Raw genomic sequence first — 21,819 nt, forward strand, 5'->3', positions numbered from 1 at the left:
GTGTTTAGACCATGTCAAGGAATGAAAGCTTGCATATGGATCTGGACATCTCGCATCTCTGTCACTCCGTTACAATAATTAATGTTATTGTTAAACCAGAAATAATAATAAACTGAAAATTAGATATTGCCAATTAACTGTAATTCGTGTAGGATGAAGTAGTAAAATTACAAAACTACAACTAAAATGCCAATAAAAATATTTTTTGAAAAAATTATAACATTCAAATTAGCCTACTGCCCATAAAAAATATCCAGTCAGAAATGACAGTGAGAGTCTTACTGTAATTATCAGCTGTGCTTTCTATTGTAAATGTAAGGTTGTATATGCTTACTCCTTATTACATGTCAATCATTATGATGATGACAAGGGGGTTTTCAAGGTACGCAATAGCAGTTATTTTCACCTGAACATGGTTTCCCACAAGCACAATAGCATCTGTGGCTTTAAAGGTTTAAAAATAATACGGCATACAGACACACATATCAGTCAATAAATCATGTTTCCTTTTTTTCTTTTGCGAGACTATAAAGAGATGGGGAGCATTGCAAAATTGTAAAGCAAGATAATGAAAAACCAATATGTGGCGTGTCTCCACCGAAATTATCTGGGACAATTACCATGAACTTTTTTCCACAGGAACTATTACAGAATCTGTGCTAGATGAGGGAGGTGTGCAAAATGTGCAGGGCAGGTTTGAAAACAATGGTCTGAAGCAGTAGTGTAGCCAGAAAAGAGACTCTGGGTGTGCATGTGAAAATCTGTGTGTGCCACATTTATTGTCAGATTACTGTGCAAAATTATTAACCATAACCATGCCCCACATAACCATAAAACTATATAAAAATATAGCTGCAAGTAGCAATTACAGGGCCAAGCACTCCACCGGCATATTTAGGAGCAAAGCATGGCATGAAGGACCGCACCAAATGCAACAGTGAGCAATTACAGCAATTTTAGGATGATTGTAATTGAAATGGCTAAAAAATAAAATCTTTAGAAGCATGATTACTTGGCTTATCAAGTTTGACCAATAGGTGCGCTGTTATCAAATCAACTTGGTGTACTCTTTGTGACTTGTCAATGACACACACAAAGTTTGGTGTCGATATGCCAAAGCATTGCAGAGGTACAGCCTCAAGTGTCATTTTGGCATGATGCCTCAAATTCATCACGGTGCTATGCGAAAACAGTTTTGTGTATTGATACATAATCCATTTTGTTTTGTCAGCACAGTCTAGAGATCATCTGATTAAATTTTGGTGAAAATCGAACAAACAGTTGATGAGGAGTTCGAAAAAGTAGGTTTTCAACATAAATCAAAATGGCGGACAGGAAGTTCAGTTACTCTGGCACATTAGGTACCTATGTTATCGGCATAAGCCAGGGAATATTTTGAGATCAGTTTTAGCAATGAAGCAATGAAATGTTCTTAGCACTTTAATAAGTGTAATTATTAACCGTTAGGTTAATAAATAAAGTAGGTTTTTCGAAAAATTGGAAATAATAAAAAAAACTAAACCTTGTGATTTTGGGGTTCATTCGACTTGGCATTAGCCAAGGATTCAGAGGAAAAAAAGAATTTTCATTTTCTGGTTTACAGTTCAAAAGTTATTAGCATAAAAATATTGAAACTTTGGACAAGTGGCGGCGCTAGAGAGTTGCAGTTAGAGACTTCAAATTTGCAATAGTTAATGTTGGGACTGTCCTCTATCAGTGTGCCAAATTATACAACTTTCCCGCGACTGGTTCTATGGGCTGCCATAGACTTGCGGCGGAAGAAAAAAATTGAACCTTCAGTGCTTGGCCCCTAATAATATAGCTACAAGCAGCAATACGGGGCCAAGCCCTGCAAGGCACAGCAAGCAAACCATTTGAGCAAATGTTGGATAATTTTGGACCAATTTTGAAGGAGGAGTTTTTTCCATAGCCAGGAGTGCAGGAGGAGTCACATCTGTTGATGTTGGGCCTGGGGAGGAAGAAACATCCTCATCAGGTGTAACGTTAGGCCTTGTGTCCGGCTGTCCATCAAGCTGGGGATTTTTGCTAAAAAAAAAAAAAAAAAAAGGGAGCTCTGCGACATATTGCTAGCTAGCAATGTCCAATCAAAAATTATCTGTTTATATGCAGTTCTGTTTATTAACCCCTAGAGCGTCAAAAGTTCCCTACCGCAGCTTTAATCAGTTCATTCAACAGCATGAATTTATTTCAGTGCTAGTATTTAAAAGCATTCAATGTACAGACATTTATATCTTCTGAAATTACTAAACTGATTCTGACCATATCAAATTACATCAAAATATCAGAAATAATCAAACATCAAACTGTATATGATATGTGCCTGCCTACATTATATGTCAGTCATGTATATTTTTATTGTGTTGTATTACATTCCCATAAAGCCACATTTATAAGACTACACACTTGCTATATATTGTTAAAGCATTAATATGCTCCTTCACTTTTTCTTATTCAACTGTAAGCTTATCACATGGCGCCTCTTCATGCTCACTGGCTTCCTCTTGTTTATATGAAATCCAGTATAATTGTGTTTTAAGTGCATGGTAAAAGCAGCTTTTGCACACATCAGGGCCATACTCAGGGCGGTTAACTACAATACACTACCCAAGCAACTCTACAGGAAGCGATGAACTTTCACTTTAGCCAGGACATTTGTAGAGCCTTCATCTATAGTTCTTCATCATTATAATCTCTGAAAGATAAAAAAAAGAGGTTTAAATATGCTACATGCATAGAAATATATTGTATATATTAGATACATATATTTATATATAGATAGATAGTCTGATTATGATGTCCTTCTGAAGAGCTTGCTTTTACAATGAATGAGACACTTACTGAGCAAAACCAGTAGGCTGATTTATAACCAACAAAGGCACACAAAAAGTCCACGCACAGGAGGAAACCACAAATATACAAACATTGTACAGGATGTGTAATGCAAAAATAAACCAAAACATTCATAAATGCATATGTAGATTTAGCTGAATGTGAATTTTATTTATAGTCAAGAATTTTCTATTTGGAAAGTCCCTATTTATAAGCATAGAGTTTGATCTAAAGACGTGAAATTGAAATAAATGTAATGCTGTTATAGATTACAGAAGTATAGATTCTGGTCAGCAGTATCTATTTATGAATAACATGTTTGGAAAAAATATATATTATTTCTTCTTCTTCTTCTTCTTCTTAGGGCTTTACCATTACTTTCCAACTGGGACTTTTTGATTTGAAATAGGAAGAGAATTAGGATCTGTGGACCCCCAATTCTCATGCCGACCAACAGATTGCTGTTTTGTGAGGCAGTCATGTGACCATTAGAGATCCATTACACATGAACAATATCTCACTGTGCTTCCATCAGCTTGTCATGCATGTGCTCTCTGTTACTTAGCACAGAGGAAGTAGTGTGTGAATATGAAGGTAATTTAATGCCAAAAAAAGATTTGCACATGCAGGGTAAGAGTTGTGTAAGTGAACATTAAACTGTATGCACAAATTAAATTTGTATGCGCAAGAGAAGCTTTGTAAAGGTGTAAATCGTGTTTCAAGGGTAAGAAAAAATTATCTGAAGCATTTTACTGTTACTCATAAGTGTATTTCAAGTTTTGTGTAACTTCAGCTCCATGCTAGAGCAAAATAAATATTATCTGCATTCTTCTGACTTCCATTTTTCTGCACTTACGTTGCGTGATGAGTCAGCAGCCTCCCCCCTAATTATCATCGGCACCCCGTCCTAAATCGCCGCCCTTCACCGGGCTCCCAACAGGAGTTTGTGTGTGAGAGAGGAGGGGCGCTGGATCGGCCAGGGCTGGCGGCGTGTGATGGGGCACACCTGATGTAAATGGAGCCTCATTACCGCCGCTGTTGAAAAGCCCAACGTGCCTCTCCTCGGGAGAACAGTCTCTTTTCTGTGCATGCACACTGGTGTCCCCGTGGGTCCAGGAAAGGTGCGTTGAGGGATTCCCGTGCCACCAGAGACGTGAGCTGCTGGACCCGTGGTCTGGACGAGAACCCCACACGTTTACACGGCCATCAGGCCAGGACGCCAGGCCACCCATCCCCGTCAAGCGCCGCAGCCACTCTGCCCCTTACCTGGACCCTTCCTCCATGAACACTGCCTGACCCACACTAACCTCGCAGCACAATGAGGACACCAGATCCCGTTTGATTTGGGAACTCTTCCCCTTTGGACACTTTTTTTCGTTTAGTTTTATTCTGTTAATAAAAGCTTCACAGAGTCCTGACGCCACACCCACTGTGTCTGTCGTTTGGTCCTCCCGCCACAGTTGTTTTCACTTAAAGACAGTCAAAAGCACTGCAAGCCTGTGAAGAGTGATTTGCAAGCGAAAACAACAGTTTAAAGAACTGCAAAGCGAATCGACTGCATAGAACCAATCTGTATATGTAAAAAAAAAAACTGTTGCAAATGTCTAAATGACTTGTTGTGCACGTGGGGCAAAAGTTCCCAAAATAAACCAATATTTACAACTCTGTCTTTCTCTTCTCTGAGCTTACAATTTTGGCACGATTCTCTCACTGACTGAGTGTCACGCTGTCTAGTCTCTGTTTCCCTGGGTGTCCACTAGTAAGCTCACTTCCCCTTAGGCACTTCACCGTAGGCACTAGAATTCCTCTAGTCTGGTTCTGTCTTCACAGTAATTGCACTCCTGATAATTGCACCAGGTGCAGGAAATCTATTGTCATTAGCCTCCCTATACATTCCTGTCTTTTCCTGTTGTTTGTATGGAGTCCTTACCTTTCGTATTACCAGCTTTCTCGTCTTCCGAGATTTTCCCTTGCCTTTCTCGTCATCCGAGTTCCCGTTCCTTTCCTTCCTGTTCCCTCTTTTTGTTTTGTTTTTGTCTCACTATCTCCCTGTGTCTCTCTGGTGCACAATTCGTCACAGAAGGACTCCATCCAAAGAGATCCAGCGGTATGTCTTTTCATATTTCCTCCCCAGTCTCCGAGTGGGTGAGGAATGGGTTCGAGGGTTCTCGCCTGGTCGTGTTCCGTGGGACCAGGCTCAGGAGTGAGTGGTCGAGAGGAGGTCCGGCATCACTCTCCAATATGGCCCACTGGCGACCCTGATTTCGGTTGGGAACCGCCGTCTCACCATGGTGGACGGAGAGAGGAAAGGAGGCGCAAGTCTGCCGAGCCAGCGCAGCTGCACAAGATGGCCGCCAGTCCAGTGCCGATGCACAAGATGGCCGCCAGCCCAGCGCCGCTGCGGAGAATGACCGCCGACCCAGCACCAATGCACAGAACCACGAGGCAAGATGGAAGACAGCCCAACACCACAGCACAAGATGGCTGCCAGCTCAGCGCCACGAGGCAAGATGGCCGCCAGCTCAGCGCCAACGCCCAAGATGGCTGCCGAGATGTTTTTGGATTATTTCTTCATGCTGTCAAAGATCCTAGAGATTCCCAAGAGTGTTCACATCACGTCTGCTGAGCCAGCACCACAGTACAAGATGGCCACCAACCCAGCGCCACTGCACAAGATGGCCGCCAGCTCGGAGCCACTGCAGAGGATGGCAGCTACAGTGGGCTTTCCTGAGTTGAGTCAGGTTCCCATTGACTCTCCAGAGTTGAGTCAGGTTCCGGTTGACCTTCCAGAGTCGAGTCATATTCACGTTGACCCTCCAGAGTCGAGGCAGGTGCCCGTTGACTTTCCAGCGTTGAGTCAGATTCCGGTTGACCCTCCAAAGTTGAGTCAGGTGCTCATGGACCCTCCAGAGTCGAGTCAGGTGCTCATGGACTTCCAGAGTCAGGGTTAGTCACCGTTGACCTTCCAGAGTCAGGGCTAGATCCTGTTGACCTTCCGGAGTCGAGTCAAATTCCAGATGACTATCCAGAGTCGAGTCAGGTTCCTGTTGACCATCCAGAGCCGAGTCAGGTGCTCATGGACCCTCCAGAGTCAGAGTTAGTCACCGTCGACCTCCCAGAGACAAGACTAGTTCCTGTTGACCTTCCAGAGTCAAGTCAGGTTCCGGTTGACCATCCAGAGTCGAGTCAGGTGATCGTGGACCCTCCAGAGTCAGGGTTAGTCACCGTTGATCTTCCAGAGTCAGGGCTAGTCGCCGTTGACCTTCCAGAATCAGGGCTAGTCACCGTTGACCTTCCAGAGTCAGGGCTAGTCACCATTGACCTTCCAGAGTCAGGGCTAGTCACCATTGACCTTTCAGAGTCAGGGCTAGTCACCATGGACTTTCCAGAGTCAAGGCTAGTCACCGTTGACCTTTCAGAGTCAAGTCACCGGTGATCTTCAAGGACAGGGTCAAGTCACTGGTGATCAAGGACAGAGTCAAGTCACTGGTGATCTTCAAGGACAGAGTCAAGTCACTGGTGATCAAGGACACAGTCAAGTCACTGGTGATCTTCAAGGACATAGTCAAGTCACTGGTGATCAAGGACAGGGTCAAGTCACTGGTGATCTTCAAGGACAGAGTCAAGTCACTGGTGATCAAGGACAGAGTCAAGTCACTGGTGATCTTCAAGGACAGAGTCAAGTCACTGGTGATCAAGGACAGAGTCAAGTCACTGGTGATCTTCAAGGACAGAGTCAAGTCACCAGTGATCTTCATGAACAAAGGCAAGTCACCATTGATCTTCATGAACAAATGCAAGTCACCAATAATCTTCATGATCAGAGTCATGTCAGCACCGATCTTATGGAATCCAGTATAAACACAATGGGTCACCAGAGTTTCGTCACTTCTCTGTGGAACTACTCGAGTCTCTCTACGGCTGTGATGAACTACCAGAGTCTCTCCTTGCCTCTGCGGAACTTCCAGAGACTCATCATGTCTCGGTCGAACTCTCTGAGCACCCGACTGTTCCTGTTGTGGCCACGGAGGCTACCCCTAGCAGGTTCATGTTCTACGTTTCAGACTTACCCAACCAGGCTTGTCCTCCCGTTGGTCTGGCTGCACGGATGTGGTGGTTTTCTGCTCCGCCCTGGGGGCTTTCTGCCTCGACCACAAGGATGTGGTGGTCTTCTGCTTCACCCTGGGGGGCATCTGCTTCGACCACACGGATGTGGTGGTCTTCTGTTCTGCCCTGGGGGGCATCCGTCCCGACCACACGGAGGTCTTTCCCTGTTGTTTGTATGGAGTCCTTACCTTTCGTATTACCAGCTTTCTAGTCTTCCGAGTTTCTCCCTTGCCTTTCTCGTCATCCGAGATCCCGTTCCTTTCCTTCCTGTTCCCTCTTTTTGTTTTGTTTGTTTTCTTGACTGCTTGTTTGGTTTTGACCCTGGCTTATGTTTGACCACGAATTGGATTACCCTGAATTGTTAATAAATACCTGCTATTGGATCTCACTATCTCCCTGTGTCTCTCTGGTGCACGGTTCGTCAGTTTTCGGTCGAGTTTTGCAAGCATGAGGGGGAGGGCGGTTCCACCACCTTCTTGTAGCCAATCACATGAGGCTCTCACTGGCTGCATCCGAAAACTGAAAAATGCTGCCTTCGGAGGTCGCATTCCAAGGCAGAAAGGCATCAAGGCACGTCCGAAATCAATGTCAGCTTCATTTCCTGTCTCCAAAGATCCCTTCATCTGGCCAGTTTTTGAAGGCAGCATAGATGTATCCTTCGCTGCCTTTGATATCCCACAATCCTGTGCGTTCAATTCTGTGACAGTTAAGCCATAAAATAAACATGGCGTCTGAAAGTTGCGGTTGGTGGTCAGTTTGTGTGTAAATGCATGTTTCTGAATAACGTTTTCCACTTTTTATGTCATTTCTAGCGAGAAATTAACATTGCAGTAATGAAATATCCACTTAGTTATCACCAAAGCTCTCTATATTTTGCTGTAGATCATTAAACCATTACTCCGCCTCAAAAGCCTTTCCGAAACCCGTTTCATGAGGTGCCTTCGGGAAACGCTGCCTGCAAAGTCATTGCCTGATTAGACAGCAAGGCAGCAAGTCACCTGCCTAAGTTTTCGGATGCAGCCACTGACCCTCCATTTACTCTTATCTGATTGGTACAATACACACAATATGCCAAAACATTAATTTTCTATTATTTCCGGATTGTTCTGGCTACATATATAATAATAATAATAATAAAATTCTTTAAAATGTTGTCATTTAAGGGGATTTGACTAAATATTAATAAAATAGTTATTATCTCTAACTTATTGGGACTTTATTCACCATTTATCATCTGTAATACCATTTTGTTTAGCTGTATATACATATAAACATTGCTGTGTGTTCCCTAGTGGCTGGGAAAGTTGGATTCCCACATAATTAGTTACTTTAATTTGGATATATATTTAGACATCATTAAAGACTTATTTAATCAAGGTTTTTTTATTTTATTATATTTGAAGTGTAGGTTTTCCGTTAGTCAACACCAACACACAATTAAGTATGAACACATGGGAGTCTAGAATAATGGTACACAACTTAAAGTATCATGTTTTAATTAAGTTATTGTGTATTTATTTTTAATGTAGTCTGTGTGTACATTAAAGGTACCATTCTGGCAGAGAGAATGATCCGGAACAAATTGAAGATTAATGTTTTGACAGATTATGTGTTTATTGAGCCTACTGGATAAGAGTAAATGGAGAGTCAGTGAGAGCCTCATGTGATTGGCTACAAGAAGATGGTGGACACGCCCTCCCCCTCATGCTTGCAAAACTTGTAAGCTCAGAGAAAGATGGAGCTGTAAATATTGGTTTATTTCAAGAACGTTTTGCCCCACGTGCACAACACGTCATTTAAAAATTAGCAACATTTAATTTTTTTACACATTCAGATTGGTTCTATGCAGTTAATTAGTTTTGCAGTTCTTTAAATTGTTGTTTTCACTTGCAAATCCCTGTTCCCAGGCTTGCAGTGCTTTTGACCATATTTTAGTGAAAACAACGTGCCAAAAGTGTATGCTTTCACAAAACTTGAATTACACTTATAAGTAACAGTAAAATGCAGCAAATTTTTTCATTTTTTTCTTACGCTTGAAACACGATTTACACCTTTAGAAAGTTTATCTTGCGCATGCAAATTTAATTTACACTTACAGTTTTATGTACACTACCACAACTCTTACCCTGCTTATCCAAATCTTTTTGGCATTAAATTACCTTCATATGTGCATCCTGTGTGTGTGTGTGTGTGTGTGTGTGTGTGTGCATGTGTGCGTGCGTGTGTGAGAGAGAGAGAGAAGGAGAGAGAGAGATGGGGGAGATATTTAAAGACAGAGGAAAGAGCGATGGAAAAATGTGTGAAGGTATAAATATGTATGTGAGGCTAAAAAAAACAAAAACAAAAAAACCACCTTAGCTGAAGAGAAAGCGGTCTTAACATTACTAATTTGCCAAATAATACAGAGGAAACCAAATACTATCAGTGAAGACACTTATAATTGCCTAATCTGTTGACTGACATCAGTTTTACTGGTTAGTACTGATTCAGCTCATCTACATCCTGACTTCAGTCTGATTTACTGACAGTTCATGACCATGCTTGAAGATGATTGCAACAAACTTGACCTAGTTGGGTATTTTTTATATAAAATGTAGGAAGTGGTAAATGACTTTTACTCTTTGTTTGAAGGGTTTATGTCTATTGTGGTGTAAATACAAGCTCATGGCTTGTATGAGTCAGTTATATGAATCACATATGAGGTGAATGACATCATCATCATCATCACCTCAAACAAACATAGAGGAAATGCTAACCTGTGCTAAACGGAAGAAGAGTGCTTGAGTAGCTTTTCTAAAGTCTATTACTCAGCACTGCAAGTTACATGATAAAGCATTTAGTTCACCCCAAAAAATAATACATTTGTGAAAATGTACAAATTCTCAGGTCATTTATATCAGAACAGATTCAGAGAAATTTAACATTACATCAGTTACTCACCAATGGATCCTATGCAGTAAATGGGTGCCATCAGAATGAGAGTCCAAACAGCTGATAAAAGCATCACAATAATCCACATGACTCCAGTCCATCAATTAATGTCTTGTGAAGTGAAAAAGTTGCATGTCTGTATTAAACAAATCGATCATTAGGATCAGTTATACTTTATTTAGAGTCCACTTTAGACATTCTACTAACTATAAGTAACTTTGTAACTACATGTCAGTTAATTCTCATTAATTTGCAACTACATGTCTACTAACTCTCAGAGAAGACTGTTAGGCTAGGGGTAGGTTTAGGGTTATTATAAGTTGACAAAGAAAGTGTTAGAAGATATTTAGGAAGAAAGTCTACTAATACGCTACTAACTGCTAGTTGACATGTAGTTGCAAAGTTACTTACTCGTAGTAGAAAGTCTAAAGTGGACTATCAAAATAAAGTGTTACCTTAGGATCCTTTTAACTTCAAACTGTTGCTTTTGGCTAAAATATAAGTCCTCTGTCCGTAATATTGCATTCTCCAGTCATCTCATCTGATTCAGTCAATCATTTAAAATCACAAGATGTTAATCGATTATTGGATTATAATGGATTATTGTAATGCTTTTATCCATTGTTCAGGCCTGAGGGTGAGTTCATGTTTAGCACATTTTCATGTTGTGGTGAACTATTCCTTTAAAACTATTCCTTTCTGTTTTTAAAAGAAGTTTAGTATATAAACAGTAGTAGTGCCAAAGTAATACTTTAGCATACATCAGTAGTCTTTTAGTTGCACTGCATCATCATGGTCTAAATTAGTCTGCTCAAAGTCTCATTTCATTATGAGTAATGTGCAGGCAGAGCCGGCCCCTTGAGAGCTCTAGAAATAGACAAAGCCATAGACAATGCTGCAGCTAGCCCTAGATCAAGGAAGTGGGTTACTCTATTACTCTAACCTTTGCAGCACTCTATTATATAGTGATGCTGATACTGCAAAGAGAACTTGGCCTGTTTCCATTAAGCTACTGGACACTAAGCAGGAGCTTTTGTATGGTTATTGGTCAGAATAATGGTTACATGGAGATGGATAATTTTGGAAGCGCCAACAGTTTTGTATTTGGAAAATGCAGGTGGGCTCTTGTTGCAACACAGACAATGAGACACTTAATCAGTTAATGTGAAGAGCCTAATCTAACTCCTCCTTTACAAGAGCAGCCAAAGCCATACATAATCCATCACATTATGATCAAATTAGGGCACTCCTCTTGAATAAACTAAGAACAGAATACAATCTCCTGAAAATGTACCTATGGCAGATTAAAAATGGATTCTGCAGTGGGGGCTTTACTGGAAGGCTGCCCTGACCACCCTGTCGCTCAGGGGCTGGGTGGGCCTGAAGTTGTCCCCCAGCATCCCATCGTTGCCTTCTAGAAGCTCTGCTCCTTTAATATGGGACCTGAGACGACGAAATTCCTCAATCTGGGGCAGAGAAAAGTGTTGAATGTTAGTTGAAAGAATGCCAGCATTCACCGTGTACTGTCTGACCTCATGTTACTATACAGCAGTGGGTGAGATAAAATTTACTCTTTCCACAGACAGCATTGAAGCCTGAATTCAGAAAATGTCCTGACTACAAATAATTTATTACATTTACTTTGCATAAGTGTGTATTTATTTATTTTTTTGGAACAAATATGAATTAAATTCAAGTAAATGAATAAATTAATCATTAATAATGAATTGTATAACTAGTATATTCAACCTTGTTTACTAGATACATACAGTAGACTCACACAGTACCTCAACCTCAACTGCTTGATTGATTTACCATAGAAAAATGTTCATTGTTACCTAACAATATTTGCTAATAATTGCTACTCTATATAAATTTATACAAACATTTCCTTAATGTTTCCTTAAAAAATACAATTCCTTGCAAAATGTAACTATGTTATCACCTAGCTCTTATGTCCAACATTATTCGCATTATTCACATTATACAGTGTAGACTAAAAATATAAAAGCGATATATAGCAAATCTCAACTGCTTGATTGCTTGTATTGTTGCAAAATGTAAACTATATGTTCGACAAGCCTTAATTTGCTAAATGTGACTATGAGACAAAAAGTTATTAAGATATTATAAACATTAACATTTTGTCTTTCTGTGAAGCTGCTTTGAAACTATGTGTTTTGTGAAAAGCGATATATAAATAGATTTGACTTGACTTAACAAACAGGGCAGAAAAATGGAAGTAACTCCATTCTTTTACTTACTCGTGGGTGAGTGTTGAATTTGGACCCTAGGTGTGAGCTTTTTTGGAAACACGATGAAGCAAGAGTATTTTCTTGTCTATTTTTTCCTCTTTTTCACTATTATTTTTATCCATTGTAACTTCTTATTATAATAGCCTGAAGTATTTATTTGAAGTCATAACATAAGCCGGGTCATATACACTGTACAAGTATGAAATAGGGATAACATATCAGTGTTGCATTTCGACTTAATCCAAAAAGTAAACAATTTATATCAAAATGCTTATTATAGTCATCAAACACAGACAAGACCCTGACCTGCTTTCATGTTTGACTTCATAATCAATATATGACTGGCCTTTACTTGAAAGTACCCCTGCTCTGCCAGTCATTGAGATCAAAGATAAAGCAGTTACAGACAAACAGCATATATTGTTATTTAACTTATGATAACGTATATCACTGTGGAAAACCCCAGTCTGTTCAAGTCACGTCAAGGTTTTTTCCGATTTGTATGTATTCATATATTTATTAGTGTGTTGAGAGATGACGAGCAATCAATAAAAAACCTGTAGACTTGTTTAAGGTATTTAACTGAAATAATTATTTTGCAAAAAAAAGGCAAACTACTATTTCTCATGGAATATGGGTGTGATGAGTGGGGCGGGGCCGAGAGATGTGGGAACGAGCGAGGCCGGTGGTGTGATTGGGAAATCCGCGACACCTGCTCCCCACCGCCGGTCTTGAGTCCCACAGAGGAGATGGAAGGATATAAAACTGGAGTGACGATAGTGAAGGACGAGAGAGGACCAGGCCTGGGCCATTATTTTATGTTTTGCTTTTTATTTATGCGCACCAGTCGTCCGTGAGGGGCTGGTGAGCTGTTTTGTGTTTATTTTTGTCATTGAAGTCTTTATTTGATTGTTCCCGCCTCCTTCTCGCCGATGATTAGGAAGGTGAATTTATCGTTACAATGGGTTTTACTTTACTATGCCAAAAATTACATAGAAAAACAAAAAGCTCAAAGTAAATGGAGTACACATTTTGACTATAATATAATAAGTAATTAATATTTCTAATATTAAGGCACGCCTACCAGCGAACGGTCCCCGAGAGGATTTCGCCGCTTTTGTGGAGTGGGTGCTGGAGAAAAACGGATCTTCATGGACCGTCAGCACCGCCGAAGAGGATATCTCCAGCCCCACTCCCGACCCAGAGACTGGCCAGCCACCATCACGCTGCACGGAACCAGAACCCACCGCAGCCACAGAGCCCGAGCCATCCACTGACAGGAAGCAGGATCTCGAGAGCGCGACTGAACAGGTATGCGAGCCGGCAACACTGTGCATCGTGGGAGTCCTCGTGGAGATCGAGGGCGTGGAGGAAAGGCCTGCCCACACTCCTGCGACTGAGGGTTAGCTGTATGCGATCTCAGGAAGAAACATGGAGCAACTTGCGGATCTGATGGACTGGTCTATGGAGGTAATACCTAATTTTCCTGTTTCTCCGCTGGTTCCGTCCAGCCCTGATTCCCCTGTATACCCTCTCAGTCTCCCAGTCCTACCTCCTCCAGTCGTTTCCTCTGCTCCATTTCTGCTGGTTCCACCCAGCCCTGAATCTTCTGTGTCTCCGCTTGTTCCGCCCAGCTCTGGGTCTTCTGTGTCTCCGCTGGTTCTGCCCGGCCCTGAATCTTCTGTGTCTCCGCTTGTTCCGCCCAGCTCTGGGTCTTCTGTGTCTCCGCTGGTTCCGCCCAGCTCTGAATCTTCTGTGTCTCCTGTGTTCCCTCCCGGCCTCCCTCTCCCACCTCCTCCAGGACCTGCTGGTCCCTGTGCTCCACTTCCGCTGGTTCCGTCCAGCCCTGATCCTCCTGTCCTTCCTCCCATCCTTCCTCTCTCTCCTCCTCCTAGACCAGTCAGTTCCTCGTCATCCCTGCTGGTGCCAGTCAGTCCCGCAGCTCACCCTCAGTTCGCACCATCTGGGTGCGATGGTTCGCCGCTGGACTGCCAGTCTCCAGCTCCGCCTTGGCGCGTTAAGGCCCTGTCTCCGCCTCCAGCCTCCGAGCCCTGGACTCCTCCTCGGTCCTTCGACCCAGCGGCTCCGCCTTGACTCTTAGCTCCCGCGTCTCCACCGTGGCCTGGCATCCCACCTGCTTCAGCGGCCTCCCTCGTCCCTCCGGCTCCACTTTGGTCAGTCATCGACCATCCGCCGCCTTGGGACTCCACTCCTCTGGTTCCACCTCGTCACTCCATCCCTCCGGCTCTGTCAGGCTCCTCCTTCCCTCCGGTTCCACCTCCATCCTCGGTCGCTCCGGCTCCACAGTGGTCTGCCAGGACCCTGCCTCCGCCTTGGTCGCCTGAGCCTTCTGCTCCACCTAGGCCCTCCAGATCATCGATGTCACCCTGGCTCTGCGGCTGTGCTGCTCCATCTTGGGCTCCTCACCCACCGGTGCAGTCTCGGCCTGTCGGCCCCCTGGTGTCGTCGACCCATCCTTCATCATGGCTCCTCCCGCCGTTGACTCCACCATGGATCTCCGTCCTGGCTGGTCTCTGGTGGACCATCTGGCTCCTCCCTCCATCCACTCCGCCCTGGTCCCTACCTCCATGCTCCCTCGTCACCTGCTCTTGGTCTGCTCCTCGCCCGCCTCCAGAACCTCCACCCTCCCTCCGCTGGTATTCCTCTTGCGGTGCGAGGACGCACCGTTCCGGGAGGGGGCGAACTGTCACATTTATGAACTCTGTTTCCTTTTTTGATCACCTTCCTAGTTTTGGTTAACTGATTCTTCCCACCTGTTTCCAGTCCCCTCATCACCTTCTCATTGTTTAAATACCCGTTCTGTTGAGTTCTCCCTGGTCCGTGATTGTTGATGTGTTTGTATGTAGACTTGTTAAAGTATTGTAACCTTACCTGAATGTGCATCTGTATGTTAATGCTAAATGTTATCTAGTATATTGTCTGAATTCTCCCTTCGTCATCAGTAAACTCCTTATTTGTTCCCGATCCTCCTCTTGCACTTTGTTTTACATTTAGCACTACTATATTTGACTAGACTATATTATACACGTACCTGAGTAATAATATTATTTAACAATAGTTGTTGATGTGTTACCTGCATCTGAGAGATGGTAAGGGGGTAACGGTAAAGAATCCAGGTGACGTTCTCACTGCAGGGCGGAGTAGTTAAAGAGCCCTCATACACCCAGTAATCTCTTAAGAGAGGATCTGAGGAGGTAGACAAACCAACTGGTGACCTTAACCTTTAACTAGCATACACCAAGATATAGTTGTGGGTAAAGATAAAATATCAAAACCAATATCAGTTTATTCGCTTATGAATTCAAAATAAATGATTTACCAGGCAGTAATGTGTTGGGGTTAAAACATGGAATTATTTTTGTCTTTCCCTGTACACATAAAAAAAGGATTTTAGGTCAAGAAGCGTATGAGTCATATTTTTGGCTATAGTATGAAGTGGGCCAGCTCTTCTACTTACCTTATACTGCAAGTCCTGCAGGACGTCTGTGATGGCCTTCAGCCCAAGATGTTCCTTCCCAATCTGCATAGAACAAATAAGAGAAAAATCAGCCTTTCTCTTGAAAGGTTTTCCATATTTACACCACTGATACAATGTTTATTTACATAACCCTATTGGGTGCTTTGTATCTGTCATGACCTTCAATATGTGAGCAAGTGATACCTGCACAAATAGGGCGATGATGAGAATGCCCCTTTTCTTGCCCATGGCCTCCTCCACGCTGTTGAATAATGTAGCGTTCCAGTGGATTAGATGAAGCTGTGAGAGATATTTATTACTAACTGAGCGATCTGCAATAAACTGAAATTAACATATACAAAGTATGCCAAATCATAAAGTTGATGATACTTTAATGCCAATTCCGTGTTCGGGATGGTTTGACTCACAATTGTGCCAACGACTTGAGAAAACGCGATATGGTAAAGAGGTTGACAAACATGGTAACATGTTGAGAATGGGTCCTTATCTTTCTCCTTGTGTACAGAAGACCAGGAGCAGGGAGCAGGTGTCAGAAACAGGTGACATGAATAGATCACTTAATGATAAATCTCTCACTTGAGCATGTGGTATTGCTGTTTTTGACATGGATTGATGTCCCAGTTTATTGGTTTGTACCTAAAAAGGATTCCTTCCTTATGAATAAAACAGATATAGCTTCTGACGTGCTGGTATTACCTGCATGGCTTGTGCAGTTTGAATATTGTGAGCTGTTAATTTTGGCCCTAAAATAAATATGTGCGGTGTGAAGCAGGCTTGTTTTAGTCTGTCCCTCAAACATCAGAAAGGATGAGAAAAGTGAGAGGAACAACAAGATCAAATGCTGATACGGACAGATCGGGCGCAGTGACACTGACCTCCATAGGAAAAGCCTTGAAGTTGACAGTGTGTTCAGATCCTCTCTGGTTTTCTCTCCCCCAGTGGAAACGCACCTCGCTCAGTTCATACTCATGGTCACTAGGAAGCGGGCCCCCAGTCACAACTGAGACAAAGGTCACAGGAAAGAGAACAGGATGAAATTACATAAAGCAAGCTTAATGTGCATAAGTAGTATATATAGGTTTCTCACCGAGAGTAGATTTATGTCATTTAACCTCACTGTGACCAAGGAAAGCAAAACATCTTGTGATGCCACTTTTGTGATCTTTGTTAAAGAGATAGTTCAGTCCAAAATGAAAATTCATTCTTTTTTTTATCACCCTCATGTTCCAAATAGAGGGTAACCACTAAATCGATAAATCCAAGTCAGATATTATGCCTGATATTTGCCTTTCCCAGTATTTGTAAAAACTACTATAATAAGATTACATTATCAAGAAGTTGCTAACATATAAATCTGATATTTTTTACATGAAAAAAATAATTATGTAACTCATTACCTGTCAAACTTAAAAATCACCAAAATAAAGACCATAAATCTAGTCCATCTGGCCAGTGTTTGTAATATAATTGAGATACAGTTTTTGTTAATATTTTGAATTAGATCTAAATTTACTAATTTTGTGGTTTTTTAGTCACGGGAAGAAGCAGACGGGAACCGGTAAACATTCAAATAAAACTTTAAGAACAAAATAAACATGAAACAGCGCGACAGCCCCTCGCAGATGAATGTCACGCACAAACTGAACCAAAACACAAAATAAAATCCAGGGCTGGTCCTCTCTCATCCTTCACTGTCGTTACTCCTCCTTTTATCCTTCTGGAGCTCCTCCGTGGGACTCGAGGGTTGTAAATGATATGGTGTGAACAAATATTTAAAGGCCCCGTTCTTCGTGATCCCATGTTTTAAACTGTAGTTAGTGTGTAATGTTGTTGTTAGAGTATAAATAATATCTGTAAAATTCTAAAGCTCAAAGTTCAATGCCAAGCAAGATATTTTATTTAACAGAATTCTGCAAAAAAAAAAAAAACGACCCGTTTGGACTAGATCCCTCTAGTTCCTGCAGTACTGACATCACTAAAACAGTTTTTTGACTAACCTCCGCCCACATGAATACACAAGAAGGGGGCGTTGCCTTGTTGCGTTCGCACGGAGAAGAGGAAGAGTTGCGTTTGTGTTTGTCACCATGTCGTTGAAAAGCTGTTATTTTCATCTCTGAGTCCAATCATCTTTGTTTGGCCTTCCCAGGTACGCTGTACTTGGAGATTAATGGTTACAATTTATGTTTAACTCGGTTAAAAAAATTATAATTATATAATTACGAAAATTATAATCCACATGCAAAACTATGTGCAGCTCATTTTGCTGAGGACAGCTTGCTGAGAATCTTCCTCAATCTCAATCAGTTTAATGCCGGATTCGCACAAAGATTATTCTTGAAAGATGGATCAGTTCCATCTTTGTCTGGAGAAGGCATTGTTTATGGACCACAACCGGTAAGTGTATTTTATTATTTAAGTTGGTGCGTTTAACAGTTTATGTAACTTATTTCACAAAGGGTAATGCTGTTTAGCTTTGTTAACTAGATGTTAAGGCTGTGCAAAAAAATCGATTGCGATTTTCATGCGCATCTCGTCAGTAAAAACACTCCTGTGATTAGAACTACATCTCCAGCACGTGCGTTCAGATCAGGATTGCCAGTTCTTCAAAAAAATCCTGCCAACTTGCTTCTCAAAACTAGCCCAATCGCGTTTCCAGGAGGGCGGCCTGCGCTCAGCTGGTGTCGAATCACAACACCGGAACCGCTGGCCCAATCAGAACTCGTTACGTATTTCTGAAGGAGGGACTTTATAGAACAAGGAAGACATCAGCCTGTTTTTATGACAGTGAAAACAGCTGTATACAGATAGGTGAATTGTGTGAAAAATACTGTGTTTTTTTACACGCGAAAGGCCCATGAGGCCACTTTACCGACATTTTAAATAACCAATCACAGTTCATTTCATTTATCATCACGTTTTGAGGCGTAGAAATGTCACTGTAATAACAGACCAGTGTGTAAAACTCTCAGACATATTTTAAAGATTCTATGCTGCAAAGTTTAAATATTTAACATACTCTTAAAAATCCAGCGTTTAGCTGATCCGGCTTTCTTCTTTTGTAAGGAGGTTTGGTGCCACTGCATCTTTGTTTCCAGGTGGAACGTTAAAGAACGCGACACACACGTCTCCCAGAAATCCTGTAGAAGTCAACCAATCTGATGACAACTTCGACACTCCTGAAGTGTTTCCACTTTTGTGTCCCAAATGCATCAGACATTTAGCCAACAGTGGGCATGTCATCTGAGGCTGAGACTAGCCCTGGGTTGTTTTATTGTAGGGAAGGGGAGGGTGTGTAAAGTTTCAGCTGTCTGTGAGATTGACACAGCCACTAACCCAACAGCTGTAATACTAAAACTACCCAGCACTGGAAAAAACACACCCAACATATGACCCAACTGCCTCACTCAACCCAGCAGTTGGGTAGAAAAAATAGCCCAGCATTTTTAGATTGTAGCAATCATCCACTGATAACATTAACTCCCGGTCCAATGGTAGAATAAAATTTTTGAATTTAGGCAAAGGACACTAAAAAGCAAGAATCGTAGGGAGTTCTTTTATTATTTTATGTTACTTTTAGTTGTTTTTCTGTCCTTTTTGGAACTTAAAAATTGTAGTCAAGAAAATATTGGCAAAAATTTTGAATGACATGTTGGTAAACAAGGCAGAAAGAAAAAAAAATGGCTGAATTTTCATTTTTAGTGAACTATTTCTTTACATTCAAACATAGAGAGAAAATGTTATACCTGATTTGGACTTGAGCATGATCCTCACAGTGTGACCGTCATTAATGACTTCACAGTCCCTGCAAACAACATAGTTGGGATTAAGCCCCACCTCCAGGAGCCGCGGGTCATAGCAGGCCTCCCTAGAGTTAAGGTTTATGGGGGACTGGTACTCTCCATTTGCCTCAGGAAACAGAAGACCCCATTCAACACCTGGATTTGTTCAAAAAAGACAAAAATAGATTCAGTCGACCTTATAATGATTGATAACATTTTATTCTAATGCGGTTATCAAAGCATTCTTGTCTTGCTTTTGAGTGGATAACACTGTCCTTGTTCATGACCCACTGATCAACCTTGAAACTTTTGCACCAGTCAAACTTTTGCACCATGATACTTTGTGTCAGTGTGTTTGTGCACAGACATAAAATATTTGGCCATCACAGAAAATAAACGTTTTTGTCCCAATGTTGAAACTATATAAAGTCTGTAGAATTCCATTGTCTCAAAGTCATTACTGAGGGGTCCAACAGGAATAGCAGACACGGGGGATACAGGATGTACAATTTTTTTCCCCTCTACTGCTTTTCAACTCACCCTGTCTATTAATCACTCCTCTCTCTCTCTCTCTTTTTTTACTAATCACTATGCATATATTTTAATCTAAAATCTCACTAGTAAAAAAAACATTATATTATAGATGAATGCTGATAGACATAAATGACTGAACAATCTTGGTTTAAATAGAATTTTAAATGACTTTTTCTCTCTGCTTTTTTCCACGTAATAAACATGCATTATTCAATTATGCTTCAAATACTTATTTTTATTTATGCATTCATTTAATGAACACGCTTTACAAGGTAAAAATAAATAGAGTGCTGGTCAAAAAGGGTTATGAAGTGGTCATTATTGACCACAAATAGCACAGCTAATTCTTTCTGTGTATTTAAAGAATCAGATGTTGTTTTTATAGTAATTCCTGATCATGGGTGTGACAGTAAAGTTTCATGTTTCACAAAGACTAGAATTAGCCAGTGATTTTCTCATCGAGTCCTTACCTTCTTCATAGCCCCAGTTCAGCTCATCTTTGCCAAGGTAGTTATCGGTCTCCTCAATAACATTATCTGCCATGGCCACTGAATTACAGCTTTCAGAACAACTTATGTTATGTCCTTGCAAATGAAAAAAAAAAAAAGTTTTTTCTGACCCTGTTTTCAGGGTGAAGTCTTCCTCGTCGTTTGCTCACTTCTCACCCATAAAACATGAAGAAAGTGGTCTATAACACGTAAGTGGAGGTGACTGAACTCAGTAGCTTCAAAGACACAATGTCCACTCTGAGACTGCAGCAACACAAACCAGTCGTCATTCCATTGAAGATGATGAGGAGTATTCTTCTGTTCTCTTTTAAGAAAGTTGTCCTTTCTGTACCAACCCAAAGTAAGTTCACAAACTCACTCTATTAGCTACTATAGCCCACACGGTTCACCCACAACCCATCTGACTGGCTGCGTGCAGTGACTCTTAAGCCTCTGATGTAGCACCATAGAAACAGCTCAGCAGTCTGGCCTGGTTTACAGTCAGGCCACGGGGAAGCACAGTGCACACTGGCAGGAATGCAGGAGCGATGTTGCTCTTGGAGAGTTCGTCCCACAAAGAAGGAAATGGGTGTGGTTAAAAAAACACCTACAAGGGGGAGGGTGAAGAAGGAGAGACTGAAGAAAGGGAAGGTCTGTTATCGTTTGATATACACATTACTGATGGTGTTTTTAAGGTAAGGATGAGAGGAGCCCATACAGTGTTTTCCCCTGGCTGATAGCTATTATTCCAGCATGTTATTTCCTGTTAACTGGTGAATCAAACAGCTCTAACAACTTTAAATCAGAAGTTTGCAGGAGACCTTGTTGTTTGTCAGCACAGTCAAATCTTATCTCCGTTTAACAATGCTTAACATTATTTTATCAACTGGACAACAGTAGCTTATGCTATCAATAACAGTTTGATCTTTCCATTAGATGAATGTATGAAAGTCTCTGAATGCACTAATTGACCCAGATAAAAATAAAAACTTGTAACAATTGGAGGATGTGAACACTATGGCACATTGCCTTGAATTATATACTAAGCAACTACTTTGACCCTAATTTTCTCAAATTAAAAGCAGCACATTACACAAAAGTGCAATCACTACCTAATTAATTATAAGTAGGTCGTTTTACTCCCCAAAGCTCTGGGACTAGAACAGGGTTGTCATGTGATCTCAGCATCCTATATATTAAATCTAGATTTTATCAGATATTTTGGGAAATCCGAATTAGCAAGCATCACAACAAGCATTTTTACCTGGGAAGTGTGTCTTGTATAGTGTTTGAGGAATTTGAATACTTTGAATTATTATTTCAGTGTTTTTGCGCAGGTTCATAAGATTGCAGCACTGTCCTCTAGTGGACATTAT

General features: G+C 41.4%; 1 protein-coding gene across 1 annotated transcript; it reads right to left on the reverse strand.

Annotated features, from left to right (window-relative positions):
- Nucleotides 1–2,175: 2,175 nt before the first annotated feature.
- ca8 (carbonic anhydrase VIII) lies at nucleotides 2,176–21,006 on the reverse strand. Its single transcript, XM_052615606.1, has 9 exons — nucleotides 20,426–21,006; nucleotides 19,386–19,577; nucleotides 16,518–16,642; nucleotides 15,826–15,921; nucleotides 15,622–15,684; nucleotides 15,484–15,532; nucleotides 15,238–15,350; nucleotides 11,183–11,354; nucleotides 2,176–2,713 (listed from the first exon to the last, which is right to left on the reverse strand). The coding sequence occupies exons 1-8, from the start codon at nucleotides 20,496–20,498 to the stop codon at nucleotides 11,220–11,222; spliced, it is 846 nt and encodes a 281-aa protein (XP_052471566.1). The 5' UTR covers nucleotides 20,499–21,006; the 3' UTR covers nucleotides 2,176–2,713; nucleotides 11,183–11,219.
- Between the last annotated feature and the right edge of the window lie 813 nt (nucleotides 21,007–21,819).

The sequence above is a fragment of the Carassius gibelio genome, chromosome A2 (genome assembly GCF_023724105.1).
Source record: "Carassius gibelio isolate Cgi1373 ecotype wild population from Czech Republic chromosome A2, carGib1.2-hapl.c, whole genome shotgun sequence".
NCBI lineage: Eukaryota > Metazoa > Chordata > Actinopteri > Cypriniformes > Cyprinidae > Carassius > Carassius gibelio.